Source organism: Pseudopodoces humilis, chromosome 10, assembly GCF_049639895.1.
Source record: "Pseudopodoces humilis isolate 2021_Gansu_Grassland_sample_001 chromosome 10, ASM4963989v1, whole genome shotgun sequence".
Lineage (NCBI taxonomy): Eukaryota > Metazoa > Chordata > Aves > Passeriformes > Paridae > Pseudopodoces > Pseudopodoces humilis.
The window spans coordinates 22,896,735-22,919,581 of NC_142209.1; the positions used below are offsets into that span (position 1 = coordinate 22,896,735).

Here is a 22,847-nt window from a genome sequence, read left to right on the forward strand (position 1 = left end):
TAAACTATCTTCTATGAGAATTGCCAAGTAGAGACTTACTTAAAAAGCAGCTATGCAACATGAAGCATTTAGTAATAGATTTGGAGGAAATGAGAAATGAAAGTATGCAGTTATGCTTAGCTTTCATTCAATCAGCCTTTCACACTTTGTGATGTAACTTCATGGCAGTATAATGCATAACACAACTGAAGTAGGAGATAGGAGTGCTTGAGAAGGTTTGTTTTATGTTTGTGCCCATTAAATAATGTCTGTATTTATTCTGGGGTCTCTCTTCCATAATCAGAGAATTTTTCTTACGTTTGTTCTTTTATGCTAAAACAAAGATAGGCTTGGAGTGTGTTCAGAATAAAGTGGATTCATGTAGCTGAGAATGGCTGTACCAGTCCTTGTAATTTGTTGTGACATCTCATTTTGTTTGGCTTTCCAGAGTTGTTCCTATATTGTTAATAATGCAGAAGGTCTGGACTGTACAGCGTGGTGTAAGCAGGTGTGCACCAGCTTCAAGCATTAGGCAAATTAGACATAAATTTGGTGTTCACTGGCAATTTCAGCCTTTTCTTTTGTAATTTCTTAGCTTGTGGTGATGCTGCTTCTTCAGTCGGAGCTCTAAATGAAGTAGGAGGGTTTATCTAAAATATTGCTTGGTTGAAATGAAAGGAAAATGTTTTTTCATGCAATAAGTTAATTCCTAAGTACAAAGATGTTAATCTTCCTTAAAACAAAAGAGCCATCTGCACCCATTTTGCTCCTTGCTTTGTAAGTCTTGCATTGCTTGACTCTGTTCACCTCGGCTGGTGTGTTTGGTAGCACGCTGAGAGGTGTGGTGGCATTATGGAAAACAATGTCCCTTGTGTGTTTTACCTCTGTGCACTCTCAATATCTGTACAGAAGTGCAACCCACACTTCACAAGTTGACTGCATCTTGTTCCTCTGTGCTCTTCTTTTTTTTTTTTTGTCCAGTTTATTCTGTCTCATGGTCTTCAAAACAATGGGCAGTGCAGATTTGAGTAGAGCCTGGCTTGCTGAACAACTCGCATCTGTTTCTGTGTTTGTAGTAATTAAACTGTAGAAAATTTTTTGTGGAAGAGGACCCTGCACTCAGGCAGTTGGTTTTCATTGTTGTTTTTATTTAGGTTCCTAAGTTCAATCCTATTTGAAGTTCTTCAGAAAGATAGTGGAAACAGAAATACTGTAATGCAGTCTCATGATCATGGGAGTTAGGGATTGATTTTATAAAGGAGTGAATGGCACGTATAGATTGTCCAGAGATGCACTGGACAAAGGCTCCTTAGTTGTTTTGTCTGGACAAAATAACCAGGAAGGAATCAAAAATCAGGATGTTTGCTTGCTCCTGGGACTTTAATGACAGGAAATAAGAAGCAGTTTTCCTAGGTGATGTTGGGATGAAGACAGTTCTCTCTGTCTCTCTGGAGACTCTGCCTGCAATCCTTAAGAAGTTGCTTGTTGGACTCATGCTTCTGTCCTTCGTATCTTAACTGTGTGTAATTGTATTTCTTTACAACAAAAGAAGTGTTTATTGTAGGAATGTGCAACCCCCCAAACCTACACCATGAATTATAACACTTTTTTTTCCCCCCAGTTATTCTAGGATGAATAACTCTTAAACTATTCTTGAATGTGGAAAAAAAAGAAATCAGTTGAACCAGATGCTTACTTATCTATTTTAGAGAAATAATTATCCCTGTTGTTGGTAGTGCTAAAGCTTACAAAATTGCTTCCATCTTTGAATTACTATAATTAAGACGATAACTTCCACATCTAGTTAACATTGCTGTGCAGCTGCTGCATTCATTGACATGCAGATTTTGGATTTTGTAAATTTTCTGTCATTGTGAATAAAAATTTTAAATACTTATTTTCATTTCCAAAATGTCTGTTTCTCATAAAGAACTCTTTGTAAAGCAAATCAACTGAAACCAAACTTTTGTAACATCAGAGGAGAATCTGGTGAAGTTTGGTTAGGCGATATTACATTTTAGGAAAATATGTAACCACAATTAACTTTTGTAGATATGATTGCTCTGAATTTTGCATCCCAATTCATAGGGATTTGAGGCCACTAAATGGAGTGTCAGATCTGAAACAAGTCTGATGTTTGGCTTCTGAAAGGCTGTTTTGAAAGAAGTTAGTGCAAGAGTTAATCTGGCACTTTGACAACCTGAGGTAGTTCACAAAATTCTAAAATTAAAATTTTTGGTTAAAGGTTGGGCTTGATGATCTTGTAGGTCTTTTCCAATCTTAGTGATTCTATGACAAACCACTAATATGAATAAAATGCATTCATGAATACTGACCAAAATGTGATTTAAGCTATACTTTTCCATATATCTTATTTCTTCACGTTGATTTCTGTCAAAGTCAATGAGAAGGCTCGTGCAATCAGTATTATCTTGTTTACTTACATACTCCAGCAGCTTCAGCTACGAAAAATTCCTCAAGGCCTATAAATTCAGATGGATTTTGAAAAACTTCCTTATCATTATTCATTTATAATAACCAACCTCGCTATGAAATTACTTGGTAGTGGTGGTTAGTTATTTATATTTACATTGTTTTTTTCTGTGGCCCTCGCTTTCATTACACAGATACCTCATGGGCATTAATCAGTTTTGCTCCGTGAGTGGAAGATGTCCCCTGAGTAAACTGCTAAAATAAAGAATCAGATATCGATTTATGCTGAAACTGAGTCATTGATTTCTTTTTCAGACTGAATAGGCAGATGAAACAAGGTGCACTCGTGATGCTCATTTTACAGGCTTGTCTGTGGGTGAGGAGGAGGAGGAGTTTGGGGTGCAGATGAAGAGCTGGGGGCTGCATGCAGGTCACAGGTACAGCACCAAAATGTGCTCAGAAATAACTCTGGGTAAGGGTGCAGGCTCAGGGGCACATTTCAGTGGGTCCAGGAGCAGTGTCTGGTTACCAGACCCACGTCCGATGTGCTGCGGTGTTCAGTTTCAGGAATGCGCTGGGGACACTTCAGTACACGTAACAAACGCTATTTTTACTGCAGGCACAGAAGTTTACTCCAGAAACAGAATAAAACTCTATTTCCATAGTGATGCAAAGGCATTGTTTCAACTGTTTCAATATAAGAGATCTGTTTTACTATGTGTTTTCAGAATTAAATGGGGGTGCTCCTGTGTTCTCACAGGTTCCTAGACTCAGGTTTGGCTGTGTGAGTGCTGCACTGGGGCCGGGAGGGCAGCACCTCCAGAGCTCTGCATGGGCTGGAGCTCAGCCCTGCAGCTCTGGGCCCTACAGAAGCTCTGCGCTTTTAAAATTGTGTTTTGCCCTAAACTGGAAGAACTGGAGGGGATTTGGTCTCTGAAATTATGGAGTGAAATCTGAGGGGGGTGGTGGGGAAAGAAGTTAACAAGACCCATAGCAAATCATGAGAGAAAAAGAGGTTCAGGGCAGGGCTCATCTTGTGTTTAATGAAAACAGCAAAACTTTGGCTTATAAACAAATAATAATGCTTGAAATCTCCCTGGACTGGCTAAAAACTGTTTTTTTTTTCTAGTTAAAAAGTAAGACATAGCCAACCTCTTCCCCTTTTACTTTCTCCTATTACTCTTGTTTTCTTACATAGATTAAATTAATTTTTGAGCAAGAAGACATACAGTATTGTTTTGAGAATTCACGAATGGTAATAAATAATAATTAATGCAATTTAACGGGTTAACAATATGATCTCCTCATTATCATTGGCCTGGTAGCTCACTTTTGAGCCCAGCACTGTGTGTCTGGCTAAAATGAATCTTCCAGGAAATAATTTTTTCTTCAGTGGAGCTATTTCTGCCAACACTTAAATTGACTAGTTTGAATTTCTTTGGCACTAAGCCTAAGAAATTTATTTAAGCCCTGCTTAAAGCCAGCTTTGCTTCCTTCATATTTAGCTGTTCTTTGGGGGGTGCTCAAATGCTGTCATAGTGACTTGTTGGGGGAGAGGTCATCCCACCGAAGTCTGCTTGTTGCCTCCTCCCTTCACCCTTTTTTTTTAGTGACTACCAGAACTTCATCACTCTTGTTCTGCATTTCCTCTAGGATTCCTACATCTGTTAAAAGCTTTTTCTCTATATGCAGAGAGCTCTCTTCAGCCATTTGAGAGTATGATTGTACTTGTGTATTTTTCTCAACATAGAACATCAATTTGAGAAGTTGGGTGTTTTGTTTTTAGTCTTGGTATTTAAGCTTTGCCTTATTGCCAACACACATAAGTCATAGCAATGGCTAAATGGACCCAAGTGGTGTTTCTCTTTTGCAGATGAGAGATCCAGGAAAATTAAAAGTTATCCAATGCTGATGGTGCAAAGAGAATAATGTTTTATTCCCAACTTGGGGCTAGGCTTTCACTCCAAGCCATTCCCTCCTCTGGGTACATTTGTGTAAACCTGACCTATTTTAAGAGGTCTCAGCTGTGCTTGCTCTCCATCCCCTTAACCCTTTCTCTTTTGGCTCCTTATCTTGGCAAAGACAGTAAAGAAAATGGGTTTCTAAATCTCTGTTCAATTGGGAAAATGCAGGCAACAGTTAAAAAAGCTCTGAGTTTGGGACAGCTCACTTCCCCTGTTATGCTGTGGTTTAAATATACCAAGTTTCCATAGCCAGCTCCAGACATTGCTGTGGTGAAGTGTGCTTTAGGAACTCTCTTTAACAAAGAGATACAACTGTAGAGAATGGAGCTCTGTTTTCTCACTTTACTAGTGGTTTTAAATGAGTGAGATCTTAAATTCTTACAATATATTTGATATTAAAATACCTAGGTTTTTTATTTTTTTTCAGATTTTTTACATAGTAATATATCATATACTAGAATACTCAGGAATTTCATGTTGCAAGAAAGATTTTGTGCTAATGTAAACAATGATTATCTGGTATTAATGTTGGAATTGAGTATTCTGTTTTTTTTCAGCAGTTACTGGAATAGCATAACTGAAAACATGTTAAAAATATCCATGAACTGAGATTTTAAGCTTCTTAAAGTCAGGCTGTTAGTTTTTCCATGAGATGTGCACAATGGCAATCAGTTTTTGGATGGACTGTTGTTGAATAATACATGAATGTAAATGGAGATTGTATGGAATCAGTTGGATAATTTTGAGGAATGCTTTAAGTACACTGAAGAGCCTGAATAGCAGTTAATGGTGCTTCAACTTTATTATTGTTTATTATAGTTGGCAGTTCAGTTGTATTTTTTTCTGCATCAAGTTCTCTAGTTTCCTATAGAACAGCAATAAAATAAGCTTACAAATAATAATAGTCAGATGCACTGTATCCTGTGGCAGCAAAATACTTTTGCATTAAACTGTAGTTCTTGGCAGCCCGAGTGTGTTTATTGTTGGGCAGCTTCAGCAGATCAGTCAGTGCGCGAAGGACCTGGCAGACGACAGCATTTGGGGTCTGCAAGCAAAGAGGCTTTGCCTGTGCCTGGGCAACCCAGTGTGGAGCTTCACAAGACACCCCTGGACTGGGGCCAGTGAACTCCTAACTCAGCCTTTGCTCAGCTTTCCCTGCTCCTGGCAGTTCTCCCACTCCTATCAACACCAATAAGATTCTAGTTACCTGTTTTGGGAACTGCTGAAGTAAGCGGGAGTATTTCTGCTATGTAGGAAACAAGTGAGGTACAAAGAATAGATGTTTGTAGCTGTAGTGCTTGGTCACTTGTAAGATTTTGCTGGCAACTTCATCTCTTCTGTTTAAACAGCCGGAGAAGTGGCAATCATAAACAGATTTAACTATCTAAGTGCTCTTCTTCACAGCTCCCATGATTTAAAAGTTTCCCTCGCCCATTGTGATTCCTTTTATCATCTTTAGAGCTAAATGTCTGATACCAGCAGTCACAAGCTGGGAAGTAAATGGAGGAACACATCCTTCTTTTCATTTGGCTCAGTTCTGAAGCTCTCAGCAGGAGAAAAAAGAAATCTGAGCTGTCCCATAAGAAGTGTCACTTTTCTTGCTAGAACAAAGTCATGGCAGTGAATAGAGTTGATGTGGCCGAGGCGTGTCTCAACTTGCTTTGCAGAGTTTTCCATCTGTATTGCCACATGCGTTCAGAAAGGTTTTAGATCCCAGATTTTAAATTTGATTAGTAATTCCACTCATCTGCTGGGTTGTGCTAACACTTTGCTCTGTAGTTTTAACTCTGCCCTAAGGAATATGCTTTGGTTTCTTATAACCAAGCCAATAATTGTAACGGATTTATTTTCTAGGTTGGATATTAGTAAGAGCATCCAAAGCACTCTGGGGTATTTTACATTGTTTTTTGCTTTTTGTGTGAGTTGTAAAGTATGAGTTGCACATATTCTGTGAATCAGGAATGAGTTACCAGCTATCTCCAGTGGCCTGTGCAGCAAATGCTTCCAGAGTGTTGAAACACTTGCTGCTGTACCTTGTACCTGGAAGTGCCTTTTCTCCCTGTACATTTCCTCCTTTGCAGCATCACTACTGAGGGCAAGAGTGTGAGAAAATCCCACCCTAAATACTGCAAGATTCCTCCTTAGTAGAAGGAGATTCTGCAGGACCTGCCTTAAGGTGCTGTTGTCCATCTGACTGTGCCTAATGGTTTATCTTTCTTTCTTTCAGCTGTCGGACGAGCAACAGGAAGAGTTTGATTGTAACATCCAGCACGTCTCCAACTCTCCCGCGGCCACATTCCCCCCTTCATGGACACGCAGGTAACTCCCTAGGACTGCTCTCCCTGGGAATCACCAGCACAGATGCCAGTAGCCATTGCAGTGAGTTTGATACTGATACTCGGCATCAAAATATGCCCTTTGGAAATTACTCTGATGGTAATTTTTCACCTTCTCAAACTTGTAAGAGAGTCATTATTGTTTCAAGATAAATGTTTTATGTTCTCCACTTTTTTGTTTGCTTCCATTTCCATCCTCCACTCTTCCTGGGGGATTCAATCCTCTTACATCCTGCAAAAGAGCCTGAGATTGAAAACGAAGCCAAATAAAATTAGATAAATACATTTAAGTAAATCTCTTGTTTTGGGTCTCTGAGCATGGTTAATCTGTGCCAGTGATTTAACTGCAGTTCTCATGAGGAGGAACATCCTGCCTGTTTCCGTGTGCCTCCAGCAGCCTGGCAGCTGTGCAGTGTGCCATCTTATGGTCTGTCTGCTACTCATAGCGACATGAGGTGTTTGGAAGTTTTATTTCTTTTTTACATTGCTGCCAATTCTACCATGGCAGCAACTGGGAAATGCTAATTTCAGAGCACATGGGCAGGGGCTTGTTAGTCATTGAAGTGAAGCGTGTGGAGATGTTCTTCCAACAGAAAAAGAAGGAATAATTCTTCAGAAAGGGTCACACATGCAGATTCAACAGCTTGCCTGAACAGCATGCTCCCTTGTTTTTGTTGCTGAGGGAGGTAGGTGATATGTGACGACTTTGTTTTCACTGTTTCAAAATGCCAGAGAGGATGACTGGGCTCCAGGTATGTCCCTGATGGGCACCAGTCAGTAGCAGGAAACAGCTGGAACGTTTGTGGCACATCATCCGCAGTGGAGCCTCTCTGGAAACACGGCGCTGCTGCGTGTAAGACAAGGAATGTTGTTTTCATTATAATCAGACTGTCTTCTTCCTACATGGCAGCATGTTCTGTAAATGCTTCCTGGAGACTGAAACTGAGGCAATGCTGAGAAAGAACAGCAAACTGATAGTAGCTCAGTTAGAAGGAGCCATCTGCTTTTGTTTGCAGAGCTTTGCATCCCGAGAGGTGATATCCAGCCTGTAAAGGCTGTAAAGGAGAAAGAAGGCTGAAGTTATTGTTCAGGGATGCCCAGAAAAGCCTCATTCATTCTTAAGTTTTTGTAAAAATCTGCCACATTTTCTTGGGATGCTATAAAAAGCCCAGTCATTGGAAGCTAGGAAGATGCTTCAAGTACATGACCCATGTTAAATTGCTAACAAAATCATACAGGTGGTATATTAAAACCATTTTCTGCTTCAGAATCTGAAATAAAATGCAGGGCCAAAAATGTGTATAGGACCATCTCATTCCACTTCAAACTCCCTTGTTGCTGTTGTCTTTGGTTATGGTAGAAGTAATTCTGTAGAATTTAGTTTAAACAAGGCATTTTCCTTGGATTCTCTGCTTAGTTACATTGTGCTTTTTGCTTTGAATTCATATATGTGTTGGTTTCACTAAATTCTAAATTACTTCTACAAGCCTTTAACTGAGAAAAAGAAATGCTTGGGAGATTGCAACAAAATATTGACATGATCATTGGTCAGAAAACAAATGCAGAAATGTTCATAATAGAAACATGTATATTTTATTTTATTTTGATTTGCTTTTCTCCTCTGTCTATTAAAAAATGAGGTTTCTTCTGGGGGTTTTGATGCTGTTTCAGGCTTTACAAGCTTATAATTTATTAGAAGTACGTGTCTTCTGAAAGGAAGAGTAACTACTCAGTGGTGTGCCACCTTACTTTAGCAGTAATTTTCGAGTATTTCCTTTTTCCCCTGATGTTGCATATGGGATTTAAAATCATTAATTAAAAAGACATCCTTTGTTACCTGCAGGAGTAGCCAGTAGTGCACAGGAAGATAAATTAATTGTAATTTGGGTTCTCTACCAGTACTATATTTAGGAGTCTTCCCTGGGAAAAAAATAATTTATTCAAGAGACAAAAGTAGATGAAATTTAGAGTAGAGTCACAAATATTTTCTTAAGAAATATCATATATGAGGAGTGAATTTGAGAACAGGCTGTGATATTTGTTTAGTATTTGAACAGAATCTGTCAGTGTGTTTGTTCAGACACACGCAGTGATGAGTTACTAAGAAATGCTGGTGCCTCTCTTTGGCCTCTTTCATCTTGAGCTTTTGTCTTCTTAATGCCCATTCTGAACCTCTCTTGCAAATCAAAGGAACAGCAAGCATGCTGAGAGACCAGGGAGGCTTTCTAAAATGTTGCTGTTCAGACACCACACTAAAAATAAATTCCTGCGTGGCAGTAATGTCAGGAGTTACTCTTCTGCAGGTGATGTAAAAGTCAGTGGGTGAGATCCAGGAGACTTTCCTTCTGTCAGGCAAACCTCCTCCTGAGCACTGATCCAGGCAGAGGGACTTACTGTCTCAAGCAGCATCCCAACAAGGTGCCAGGCAACTTCATATCCTAGAAAATTTAGAAGTATTACTTGAAGAGCTCTCAACATTTGAGAAAGAAGTACATCTAAACATTTTGAACCCTGCCGTGAAATCAGTTCTGAATCAAGAGCACTTAAGTGTGCTAGTTCATTTTTCAAACTGTATGAAATAACATTTTCCAGAATGAGCTGGTACTTTGGCATAAAGAGCTACAGCTCAAGGGGAAGTCACACTGCTGGTTTAGTCTCCCAGACTTGTAGTGGCCAGTTTTAAGAATGCAAGTTTGAATATTTTGCCTTTATTCTAAATTCTTTGTGGTTTGAAATAAGAGGGAGAAGTTAAAATGTACACATATGTATGCCTTAATTGTTTTTCCTACTTCTTTGAATCCATTTTTTAAAATCTGAAAATTACAAAGAGGTTACACCATAACTAAGTTGCCATCAGATTATATTTTAAATCAAAAAGCTTAAAATCAAAGAAGTAACATTATAATTTAGTAGTAAAGAGATAGGTACTTACAGCTGGAAAATTGAAGCTCAGGCTATTTAAAAAATTACTTCTTGCAGCTGTAAGGTAGCCAGGTTGGTCTCTGGCTTCCAGTGGAGGCACTTGTCACTGCTGGGACCTTTGCCCTGCTCCCATCTGTAATGGCACACAAAGGGAGCTGCTCACAGGCAACACTGCTGCTCAATGAAATGATTCTGCTATTATGCTGCAAGTTCAGTTCCACCTTCTGGCAGAAAAATGGCTACTGCTGAGGTGCCTATTCATTCCTTGTTTTGAGAGTGTGCAGAGAATGTAACATCCCACCCTAGATCCTGCCCCAGTTATCAAAGCTGAGGTTCATCAGTGCATCATGCCTGTGATCCTTGGGTGGTGTGAGAGCACCATGGCATTCACTGTTTATGGGACTGGTGGTACACAGGGTGCTTTAAATATTGTGATAATTTTGAAATTTGTGTGTGCTGGAAGGCATCTAATTCTGTAGCGTGCATATGACCTTTAGCTGCTTGCTTTAATATTCACCAAATCGTTTGAATATCTTGCATAGAAGAGCACAAAAACTTTGCCTTTTGTGTTTAGTTATTAATTTTTATGGCTCTCAGAAGCAGTTTTTACAGCATGGCTCTGTTGTGAGTTTTTGGACTCATAACCTATCTGATGAGTGTCATTCATGTTTGTAGGGGATAGCGGAGACAGTCATTGCCTGTGAGGTCTGGTTTCATATTTTGATGGTAGTGGATTTACAAATCCTTTGGCTGCATCCTTCTTCCTGTGTCCGGAAGATGTAAAGGTTTCTGCCTGAATTACTGGCGTTGGTGTAGCTGTGTTGATTTACCTAATGGGCAATCATTCTGTGTAACAGCCTCCCTTGAGACAGAGGCATTTCAGGTTCAGTAGTAGCCAACTATAACCCTGGAGCAACAGGGGAATCTACCTTTGCTGCAGAATAAATAGGGTTTCGATCAGCCTTGGTGAACGAGACCATTGCAGTCAGGCTTCTCTTATTAAAATACCTTAACCTAGAGCAGATTCAGCAGTGCTGGGAAATTTTAGGGAAAGCAGAAATTCCCCGTCTCCCTGTTGTTGTTTTAAAAGCTTCACCCAGACTCGAATTGAGTAGAAAAACTAATTGCTTTTCATTTTAAAACTAGAAGCAAATCACAGGGGATCTAATTAAAATTCCAGTGTCTGAAAGGAAATATGCCATATACCTCTGAAAAAGTAGTTGCTCAAAAATTAGTAGTATCTCTGTACCACACAGTGCAGGCTCAGAAGGATTTGAACACCCACATACTTAATTTCAAGATTTAAAAACTGTCATTACCCAATTTGCTCAGTTATTCTGAAATTCCATTTTGATCATACCCCAGAAAGTTCAAAGATTGATGGAGATATAAAAAGGCAATGACAGTGCATTGCTTGTTTATAACAACATTGGGCAATGAGGTTTTTGTTCAAAACTATCATCTTGACACAGTAGTGTTCATTGTCAGTAAAGCTGGAAAAATGAGAAGGCAAAGACCAAGGTTTCCACCAAAGCTGGCAGCCTTCCTAGCTTTTTTTGATCTTCTGCATAACCATGGAAAGGCCTCACTCCTGCTTCATCCTAAAACACTCCTCAGCTTTCTGCTAGCAGGTGATTGGTGACCCTCACCCTAAGGTCTGTGCTGCTACCAGGACATGTGTGTTCATGCATGACTCAGTTCTTCACTTCGGTGACTTCTTCAATCTCCTTGGAAGCTTGCAGTTCCTCCTAGACTGGGTCTGTCAGACCTCTCCATCTTCTTGTGGTTCCAAAGCAGCAAAATGGTTCTGGTTTCCCACTGTGACCATAAGAATTAAAATGAGTACAAGCTTAATAAGTGAAACACCAAAAGTTATTTAGCTGTAGTTTTCTGATCACTCTCTCCCCTCTGCACTTGGGATATACTGGCAATGGGTTAAACAGTATCCAGTTTTGGATGAAGACTTGAATGGTGTTGTGTTAAACTGTGAACTCGTTAGTCTTAACTAACAGTACAAAAGAAAACCAAGGCAAAGGCAAACAAACCTGTTGCTCAAACTCTTTGTTTGTAATTTATTTTGCTCTTGATGAGGCAGATTGTGGAGTGGTCTGGAATTCACTTACCTCTCCAGTTCTCTCATCAGCCCTGACACATTACATCAGCCTGGGGCTGGTTTAATCTCAACCAGCTGCTCTTTTTCCCCTTGTAGACGTGCAGACCAGATGGAGTTTGCTGGCCTGTGCTGCACTCTGGCCATCCTCATACCCCAGGAGGTGTCAGCCTGTTCCCCCTTTCCTCCTCTTCCCTCCCTGCCCCGACACACCTGCCAGGTGTGCACACCTTGCTCACAGGAGTTGTGCAGAGATGCTGCTGCAGACTTGTGTGACCCATTTGTAAGGCTGAAGTGTGAGGGAGTGTTGCCTTCAACTGAGCACCCTGCTTATATTCTGCTCCTGCTCAGTGGAACAGCAAAGGTGTGTGGATAACTTGGGTTGAAATTAATGTGACTTAATTATAAGCTTAATTATAAGCTTCAGTAGGTTGCTGGATGGGTCTGTATCCTCAAAATCACTGCTGCCCTGAGGGGCAAGCTGGGCAGCTTGAGCTTCTAAAACAGACAAGTCCTTTGCAGATGACTCATACTTGAGGTTTGACTTTTCAACATGACTTTTAAAATAAAACCATTTTATATGGGATCTAATTTTAAAACCATTTCTGATGTACCTTGCAGTGTATTGCTTTTCCAGAATCTATTTCATTTTCCTGGTCTTATTTTAGTGGTATATTGTTGTCTTTGCACAAAGAAATTGCTGTTGACACGTGTTTACTATGGATACTTTCTCTTCTGTGCCTGTATTAATCATCAGACAGAGCAAACCATTTCATGCCCAGTAGAAAGCATGCTCACTGAGGTGAAGCTTCTAAATACATCCATAGCTTTCAAATATTTCTGTAGTTAGTTTGTAAGTGATCTTGGCTTTCAGAAGGGCTTTCTGCTTGCTTTTTACTTCAAAATAAAATACATTGCAATAAACCACTCACACCATATGCTTACACACCATATGACAGAGCCCTGAGAAAAAAACACTTGTGCCAAAATGTTTTTTTTTTTTCTTCTTTTCTGTATGGTTTTGCTGGTACTTTCATTTTCATGGCAAAGTACTATTTCAGAAAAGTGTTAGTTGGTGTGACTGCTGATAGGTTTTAGCCCAATTATCTTACATATACATAGTCCTTTCATTATCATGTGCAGTTTTCATGGTATATCCTTTTTTTTCTAAATTAATTTTACATTCAACCTTATGTACATTGGGAAGAAATGTTTTCTTACTGTTTATTATTCCTGAAACTGTCATCAGTGCCACTTCTAACTCATGATTTTCATTGATAAGTGTTAGGAAAAGCTTGTAGATAGAAATTACTTCAAAATATTAAGACTCTGTTGTCTATGGGTGGTTCATACCTGAAAGTGGGAAATGAAACATACCCTTTAAATAATTTTAAAAGGAGGAAAAATCTGTGTCAGAACATTTCTTTAGCAAACTAATGCTCAAAACTCAAAGCTCCATATTTCCATTTATTTGTGACCACAGTGTGCAGTTTGAAGTCTTTCAGAACACTGAAAACTTATTCCATTTGCTGCAAATGTGAACAAAATGGTTTTGAACAAATTTTTGCTTTCTTAAACAGGTAGCAGCCCCTTGGACAGTCCCAGGAATTTCTCTCCAAATGCACCTGCTCATTTTTCCTTTGTTCCTGCCCGAAGGTAAGGCGGGATCTATTCTCTTTGGACTGGCAAGCAAATAGTCTATACACTTTATTTACAGATGGCCTAGGGGTTAGAACATTTTTGATTGTGTTTTACTTTCTTTGATGTCTCCAATTTTATTTCATTTTACTCCTTGTGGATTACATCTTGGCAGCACCAGAATGTTTTAGGTGCTTTTCAGACCTAGGAGAAGATAAAGTAAATTAAGTAGTTAATGCTGCCTAGGGAAGAGGCAGTGTTCTCCCTGAAGAATGACACATAGGGCATGTGATATCATACATAATTTAGTCAAAGTGACATTAAAGCCAGTCATGATTAGGGTAATTTTAGCTTAGTTGTAGTCCTAGATGTTTCTCTCACTGAGGTGTATTGAAAATGTACTGATCTTCTCTGCTATGTCTGCACAAAGATATAAACATACCTTAAATTGGGTGTGCACAGCTCTGTGTCTTCATTCCCTGCCTTCTCACTGAGAAGAGTAATGACTCTTGAGTTTTCTCTGCTATCTTGGGCGTCAAGACAACATTACTGCTCAGTGAGGAAAATAGCTGGTAATTGAAATTCCAAGTTTACAAGAACCTCTGCAAGAGCAGCACTGAGAGACCCAAATGTGAAGCTGTCATCTGTCCTGCAGCAAGTGCTGGACAGGTGCTGGTCATGCGGTGTATCAAACTGCTGGAAAGAAATCTGATACCACAGTGGTGGATTTAGTGTAAGGAACAGGAGTGAAAGAATAGAGACAGCTGGGAAAAGCAGAAAAATGGTGATTTGAATGTTGAATCCCAGCAGGTAGGCAGAAATGGATAATGATGCAGAAAGTTAAATTCTGTGAGAAAGGGCAGGGAAATTAGAGAGCTCCCAAGCAGGGTTTGTGCATAGGAGGTGGGTTATTAGATTCAAGTGTGAGGAAGGTATTTTTGATTTGTTAAACTCTGCCTTAACTGAAAATACCCCAATCTGTGTTAAAATGATCTGAGAATGGGAAATGTGTGATCATCCTAAGAGGAAGTAAGTTTTCTGAGAAAGAGAGATTTAGCTTGAGGACTAGTTAGAAAAAAATGGCAAGTCTTAAAACTTCAAAGAAGAATAAAGGGTTAGGATTTGATGGAATAAGGTACACTCTTTATCTGAATGGCAGGAAAATCCTGGAGCATTTCTCCATTGAGGTGATTTTCTAGAAGACCTGGTGTCCTTAATTCTGTTTGAAGCAGACTTTGGTCTTCTGGTCTTTTGTAAGAAAATGCTTTTTAATAGCATATGAAATATAAAAGACTGGATATGTATTTTCCTGTTGCCTCAGAGGGAAAATTAGTGCTTTACCTGCTGCTTAAACAATTTAAACAGACTCATCCACATTTGTGTTTAAAGCCTGATCTGGAAGTATTCAATAAGCAGTGTTGAAATCAACTTAACTTTTACCAGTTATCACAGTATCTGAAATATCTCACTGAAGTTCTGGATCCTGGAAAACAGTAGAAAAGTTGCAGCAGAAGCAGAAGTTATTGTCAAAACCTAATAATTTTTCAGCATCATGTTTCAACTTGATCCTTAATATGGTTTTCTAAAAGTTCAGACAGCAGATAAATGTTTTAATAATGAAACTCTTAAGAGTTCCCTTTCATACTTTTCCACTTTTTAAATCTGATTTTTAAAGAAATAGTTGAATAAAGGTTAAGCCTGTCCTGTTGAGTGCAGTGGTTCATTTTATAGTATGCATGTTCCTCTCTATACTTTTTCTGCCAGGGAAGAGAACACTTAAGTACTGCTTGTTTTAGAAACCTGTTTCTATTTTCTGCTTGCATTACAGCCTGAATAGCTCTGCCAGCAGTAACAACAGATACATACTAGATTACCCCATACTGGTATCAGAATAACTTCTATATGATGGAATTAAGGAATTACAAGTGTGGTGCCAGGGAAGTGGATATTTCACAGTACCCTTTTCATTGACATTGCATGGGGATTAAGAGATGGTCCTTGGCTGATTTTCTAGGACACTACCATTGCCATCACAGGAATTAATTGTTGCTGATTTTCTGCCTTCTATTAGTGGTGTAATTTCATTTATTGTCCTGTTTGGGCATAATTTGTGATTTCCATTCTTTCATTATAGTCCTGTGATGAGTTCTTTCTTGAGATGGAATAGACTTGTTTGGAAAGCTCGTGTTATTGTAAAGCCACTACAATTTACTGCAAGATTGTCCTTAGTCTGACTTGTGATTAACCATAAATCCCTCGCTAGATACCCTTTCAGTGATTGTATCATAGCTGCAACACGGGCAGGAATCCTCCTGTTGGAATAAGGAAAAGTATGGTTAATTCTGCTCACACTCACTAAAACTGATCCTGGAGGAATACCAGTAACAGAAAGTGAAGAGGTTTTTTTTTTTTTCAGAAATCACTTGCATCATTCACTTCTCCCTCTCTCATAATTATTGTACAATTTTTTCCACACAGCCATGGACACAGAGCAGACAGGTAACGTGTATCCCATTGCTGCTGTTTGTGTGTGTGTGTGAACTGTGCTTCTGTGCGCTGAGCACGTGTCCCTAACAAGTCCATGCTGTAACAACCCCATTTAGGCATTCAGCTTCTAGTCTTTGTAATAGAAACAGAAAATCTTTACATTTTGGCTTAAAATGATAAACAGGTAGCGCTCTGGAGAAGATGTGTTGTTTTTCTAAGTTCTTGTTTGAAATTGATCTGCTTCTTCATGAAATAGCATTTAGCTGCCGTAAAAACACCTCCATAATTAACTAATTAAAATCTCATTTTAGAGGCAAAATTTGTTGTTTGCATGTCTTTGTTGGGTTAGCAAAGTATCTATAACAAATAACAAAACCTAAAGATTTCATTCTAAGTATCTTATCCTGACATAATATTGCATGTTGACTCTCTAAAAATATGTTTGTTAACAAAACACTGAAGTACTTTGAAATGCTTTGCATAAATGCAGGATGAATTTGCCTTAACCACTTCCTTGATTTGGAAGATTTTCACTCTTGTCCCACTTTTTTCTGCTAAAGTAGAGCTAATATGTTAGTCCTGACTCCTTAGCACATTGCTTGCCTGGATTGCATCAGCAGAAAACAGCCTAAGCATGAAGGGGTGTGCTGGAATTTTCTAATTGAGAAAGATACTTTATTTTAACTTGGTCAGAATGAAAATTTGGAAGTTCTTTCAAGACAACATTTGGGTAATTCAGTAACAAACAAAACCGAACAAAAAAAACAATTCAAGCTTTTGTTTTCCAAGAAATGAATAACTTCTGCAGCAAGAAAGAGAATGTTTTGCTCTGGGACTGAAGATGCAAAGTGAGGTTGAATCATTGACCTAAATATTTCCCCAGTGCCCCTGTATATTACAAGAAACTCAGTGAAGATTATTGAAGTTTGGTGTTCAATCCCTTACCACACAGCATGCAACAACTTTGTAATGTGGATAGTTGTTGTTTTTCAGGGTTAAGAAAGGAGTTCCATTTCACTTGAAATTATTTTGAGATTGTTTTTTTACATTTAATTGTCTTGCCAGAGAAAATATCACCTGTGGCTAAATGGGGTTTAGCTGTAACATAGACATGCAATAAAAATCTGCATTACAGCTTAATATTTTTTTAATGCATGAAGCATGAGTCTTTTTAAAACTCTGTTGACATAATATTCTTGCAGTGATGTGGAACAATGAGTTTATTTCCCTCATTCTAAGATAGATGGCAAAGAGTGGTGTGTGTCAGTGCCTGAAAATAAAAGGAACTAGAGCTAGAAAAACTGTAAACAGGAGTTTTTGTCTTGGTGGGCACTGAACCTTCTTCTGGAGATGAGGCTTCTTGGGTGTAGATAGTGGGATGAGAAATACTACTGTGAAGATAACAGTTGAGGTTTTTATAATCACTATTCCAGACCTAAATAACCAAATATCCTATTTTATAATGCACTTGCATAAATGCACTGTATCTGTGTCTACCAAAGCCCACCCATACCTATCCAAAGTGAGTTAGAACTGTTATAATTCAGCTTCATGTTGTAACCAGTTACTGATAATCTGCTGCAAGAAAAAGCCCAAGCAAAGGTAAACTGATGTGAGGAAGAGACTTTTAACATCCATCCCATTGTGCAACAGGACATGGTTGTCCATTTTAAGGATGCAAAATATGGGAAAATAGATCAGAGATAGAAAAAGTGCTGTGAAACTGAGCTGAATGTAGTGCAGTTTCCATCTTCACTGAGATTTGAGGGAAGAAGAGGGTTTCAGGGAGGGCAGCACTGATTTTCCTCAAAGATTTTGTGCAGTTCCTCAATAATTCAGTTTTGACACTGGCAAAACAAGACCTTTCTTGCAGTATCTCCACAATATTTTGGATGTTTTCCCTGAGGGACATGTTTATTTGGCTACAGTAGGGAAATAACTACTCATGTTATACTGACTGGAGGAGAAAAGATCCTAGGTGAGATTTCTGTGATCTGTGTATGTATGGCAGTGGGCCCCTTGGCTCTGTTCCTATCTGCTGTTGTGGGTTTAATTTTCCAGCCATGCCAGGCAATGTGCTGGCCGAATGCCCTCTGAGTAGGTAAACAAATTAATCTGCTTTCAGTTGATTCTTGATCTAATGTGATTTTTTTGTCCTCAGTCCGAATCTTCATTTGGAAGACAATGAGCTGCATAAGTATGTTAAGCATGAGTCTCTTTTTCAAAGAAGTTTGCAAGGAGCTGCTTTTATTTGTTTGTTTTAGAAACTCCAAGTTTTGTACAAGTACAAAGCATCTACTTAATGCAGGATTCTGGTGCCCCTTTGCTTTAGTTTTTCCAAGGTCATCTAGTTTTGCTTTTAAAACTTACTCTCATTGCTTTTCCACAAGTGTGATTGTAAATAGGATACTTGATTTATCTGAATAACTCAAGACATTATTAAAAGCTTGAGGTTAGGAGATATGGAGAAGAAAATTGCTTATTTCTCTCAAGAATTAGCCACACTCTGTTCCTGACTGTAACTTCCCTTGCGTCTTTTCCCCAGAACGGATGGACGCCGCTGGTCCTTGGCCTCCCTTCCTTCATCTGGATATGGAACAAACACTCCCAGTTCAACAGTTTCAGTAAGTGGCACAGACTTTTCCAAGCAATTCAGTTTGTACAAATACACCCTAACAAATCCGCTTCTGAGTCTCTACTAAAATACTAGACCTTTCTTCATTTTTTTGCTAACATTATTTAATACACTAATTATTTTAAAAATTATTTTAGTTATTGGTTCTGCTGCTTTTTTTCTCCATTTACCAGCTCCTATCATCTTGCACTTTGCCTTTAGCATTGGTGAAATCCCAGTGCAGCACTTGGCTCAAGTGATCATTTGAGAAGCACAAAGTCTTCGAAGTGGCAGGACTCAGAGACAGTGCACAAATACCTCCCAGCTCTCAGCTTTTTTGTAACTGGGAAATGAAATTCTTGTCTGCTTTCAAGTACTTAGTCTGAAAACCTCTGCTGCCAGGCTAGCAGAAAGAAAAACTGATGAGCCACATCTGTTATTCAACTCCAATAATTTGAGCCTCCTAATGAAGCTTTTCAGTTCTTACACCCATCATTAGAAAGGCTGGCTGCAGTTTGCTTGAGCTGTCAGCAATACCACTGTGCTGGCAGCACCACGTTAACCCTTGTAACTCTGACATGCTTCCTAAAATGAATCTTACTCTTTAGTTTAAGTCAGCTAGGCTTTGTGGTTATCCACATGAGAACCTTGCAAAGACAAACGTAGAAGCATTAGAACTATGAAATACGGACTTAATGTAATGTGCTTTTGTATGTGTCTTATGCTGTCTTCAACTGTGTGGAAACAAATCACTGCCTCTTTCCATAATACTGATCATTTGGTTTTGTGTTCATTGTTTAGAGTATGTTCCTAGTAATTGTAACACCTTCCTTAATTAGAACTCAGTACTACACCTTACGCAAATCTTACACTGTATCAATGTTTTCCTTGTGTTCTGCTCATCCATAAACTTTTTAGTACCTCTCAAACACAAAGGTATGAATTTTTTTGGAGATGGGTATTAAATTCAGTCTATATAGAAAAATAAAAAATTGGGGTCAAAAATTTCCTTTCGGTATAAATTGATATGATTAAAATTTGATTCTGCAATGTTAATCTTACCTCTGTAACTTCATTTGTTCAGACACATTCTTGCAAACTCTAGTTCACACAATTTCTACCATTTGTTGCCTTTTGAACTTCAAGACAGTTGTTTTCTTGTTGAGTTTGGGGTGCTTTTTGTCTCTTTAGAAGGCAGGTGACTTGATTTCAGTGTACATACAGATGTGTGAGGAGGAGCACAGTAAAATGTAAATGAAAAAGATGTCCCTGATTTCACTGCCACACAAGCACTTAAGCTTTGCTGAGTTCACTGCCACACTGCCCCATTCAAGCACGCAAGAGCAGCTGTTAAAAAGGGGCTCTGCTTTGGTCTTTATAGCCCTAGGTTATATATTTATGGGTGTAATCCATGTCTAAGTCCTCTTCTGGGAGTAAGCTATGGGGGCATGGAGCAAGTAGTTACTTTCCATATGGATCACATCCAAATAGCTTGGTCATTGGTAGTCACTGTGACAGCTTCCAATTTGCCTGTGAAGATGACACCTTTGGAGGCCCAGCTGTAGTTTTTCAAGAGTTTGTAGTTTGACCAGACTTTAGGGGGATGCCCATGGAGAGAGAAAACGTAACAACATCAAAAATCTGTTGGAAGTATCAGTTCTGGCTTTGAGATCAGGACATCAAGGCTACCTTTAGAAAGTTCTCAGCTTTCTGGCATGGGAAATAAAGCATATTTGTCTCTTGTCATCTTCCCAGAAATAGATAATTTTGAGCGATGTTTTTCCATGAAAAAAACAAACAAACAATCCAACAAATCTGAGATAGACATGTCACATAGAAAGCATCAATTCAAATGGTAATTTTTCAAAGTGTAAGTAACAGGGAAGTGTAATGAGAAGCATAAAGTGATAGTTGTAGTTAGACCTGAATTCAGCTTCCTGCAGGAAATAGGTTGAAACATGTAATTCCAAGACTGTTACTTTTTTTCCTTAAGTGACTCAGTGACTCATCTCTAGTCCTTTTGCTGGTTCAGTAGTAGAAAGACGTTGAAATGGGCTGTTTAGTAAGTAGTGATGCAATTGTTGGAGCTATTAAACCTGGTATTACATTTCTAAGCCAATCCTATTATCTCAGTATTTCACAGATTAGAATTAATTTGAATTGATCTGAATAACACCTCTAAAGTTGATAAGCAGTGTTATTCCTGTGTAGACTTTGAAGTAAGAGGTAGTGAAGGGGCTTGTCAAAAGGACACAATGAATTAGTGCTGCAGATACGACTTTAACAGAAGTTTGGGCTTCCATTTCATATGATCAATCCTCAAGATTATGTTTCTTTCTCAAGCAGGATAAAGGAAGCCAGTAGACCTTTGCTGTGGTGTATGTGCCAGTGGGAAATGAAATATCAAGAAGGGCACAGTCCGTTCTGTGTCCTGCTGGTTGAGTTTTTGTATGAGAGCAAGAGCTCACCCTCATCTCAGTAATCATAGATCACCTGCTGTACCAACCTACTGAACAATCCAAGGTGTTTACCTAGCCTAAGGTCAGTGAGAGCCTGTAGATTCTGCTTTATTTTTTTGCTTCCATACGAGGGATGACACTTTAATCAAAACCAAACCACATTTACCCTTTCCATACAAATCATGAAGACCAGATGTATCGTGAAACCAGCACTGGAAAAGCTGGAGAAGACCTTTCAAGACAGGTTGACATGAAATAATCAGTTAGATGGGCCAGTAAACAATTACTTTTAAACAATTAACCTGCTATTCATTTTCTAGATGCAGAGTTAGTTTATAAACAGCTGTAATATAGATTGATTTTTTTTTTTTTACTGGAGAAGAGTTGGCTAATTCTGCATCTGTAATTAAGACACCAGGGGGATATTTGTATTAGTCTGCTGCAAATATTGAGTACTGTGATGTGATTACTTGAAAATCAATACTTCAGAAGTGTTTCACTTTGCTTTCATGCTTTTTCATTGAAAGGTTGTACACCTTAATACTTCTAAAGAAACCCATGGCAGAGAAAAGTCCATGGTTTTTCTCTTCAGGGCCTTCATGAATTATTCTCTGGAATTCTAAACTTTGTGATCTGATTGCTTTTATGGAGAGAAAGTGGAGGGAGGATTTTGCTGGGCTGTCCATGGGTTGACAAGCACTGCTTCCCCAGTGATTTTGCTGGGAAACATAAAGTTTTTAATGATTTTTCAATATTATAAGTTTTGATTTTTTTGTTTCTAATTCAAGTAACTATGTGCTAACCTTCCTTAATTTGTTTTGAATCAGACATGTATTTGCAATGCCAGAACTTAGGTATCTGTTAAGTGTCTTTAGCACTTCTTGCTCTGCTGCAGGATCTGTGTTACTCACCATGAATGGGATTTCAGCTGCCACCTAACTTTTTGTTGAGGTTTTTTTCATAGGCAGGTTCTTCTTCCTGCTCCTTGTATCATTTGAGACATAAACAAAGACATCAACAAAATCTCTGCAAATCAAAATAGGACTTGCATAAATCTGTAGTTAAGGGAGACAGTGGTCACTGTATTTGGCATAAACAGTTTGAGCATCAGAACAGTTGTGGGCAAAGGGGCAAATACCCTCCCTCTGTCATGGCTTCAGTGTGGAATAGACCAGAGTAAACTGATACACCACTTGGGTAAACATCACTGTGTGCTCACTGGGCTGGAAGTGACTTCCCAGCATGGTCCCTCCACACAAACCCGCCTGAAAGAAAATTTTGGAAGTGGTGGCTTCCAGTTCCAGGCACACTTGGGAAGTTCATGTACATCCCAAGGCTTTCAAGGGGGTTCTTTTCTGTAAATGCCTCTGCAGTGGAAGTGGATCTGGAACCAATTAAATTTTTCTCTAAAATAGGATCTTTAGGTTTATAGGTTCTAATATCACCTGATTTTCTGTTGCTTACAATACTTGGAATAACTACATCATTTGAACAGATACATTCTGTGTGACTTGTTTATCTCAGGTTTGTTGGTTGATTGGGTTTTTTCCCTCAGAAAATGCCAATCCAAATGATGTAGCTGTATGGCAAGAGACAGATATGCTCTTTCCTATGCTAGGTGAGTTAAAACTTTGGTCACATGTGTTATATCATGTATAACTCCATCCTCCCAATACTTCTGGTACTAGGATATAGTACTTCCAGTCTAAGTGAGGGTTGTTGTAGCAAAAGGAAAAGTTTTTCTGCTGGAACAGTGTACATAATTAATTTCATCAGATAATAAGGAGCTGTGGAACTTAGGTCAGGGTGATGTTTTTAATAAGGCCCACTGGTGTTGTTCGGTGCTACTCTGATTATTCAGCACTTTTGTTTTTTCATTTTCCCTTTTGTTTTTAAAGTGAATTT

General features: G+C 38.8%; 1 protein-coding gene across 5 annotated transcripts in view; it reads left to right on the plus strand.

Moving 5' to 3' along the window:
* MAST2 (microtubule associated serine/threonine kinase 2) overlaps positions 1 to 22,847 on the plus strand; it is a 188,240-nt gene that overhangs the window by 115,262 nt on the left and 50,131 nt on the right. For 4 of the 5 annotated variants that reach the window (XM_088060081.1, XM_014250772.2, XM_088060079.1 and 1 more), the window contains 4 exons: positions 6,604 to 6,695; positions 13,325 to 13,400; positions 15,861 to 15,881; positions 18,415 to 18,493. In XM_088060081.1, the coding sequence (XP_087916207.1) occupies positions 6,604 to 6,695; positions 13,325 to 13,400; positions 15,861 to 15,881; positions 18,415 to 18,493 (268 nt within the window). The remainder of the gene's footprint in view (positions 1 to 6,603; positions 6,696 to 13,324; positions 13,401 to 15,860; positions 15,882 to 18,414; positions 18,494 to 22,847) is intronic. The other variant, XM_014250773.2, reaches the window with a different exon arrangement.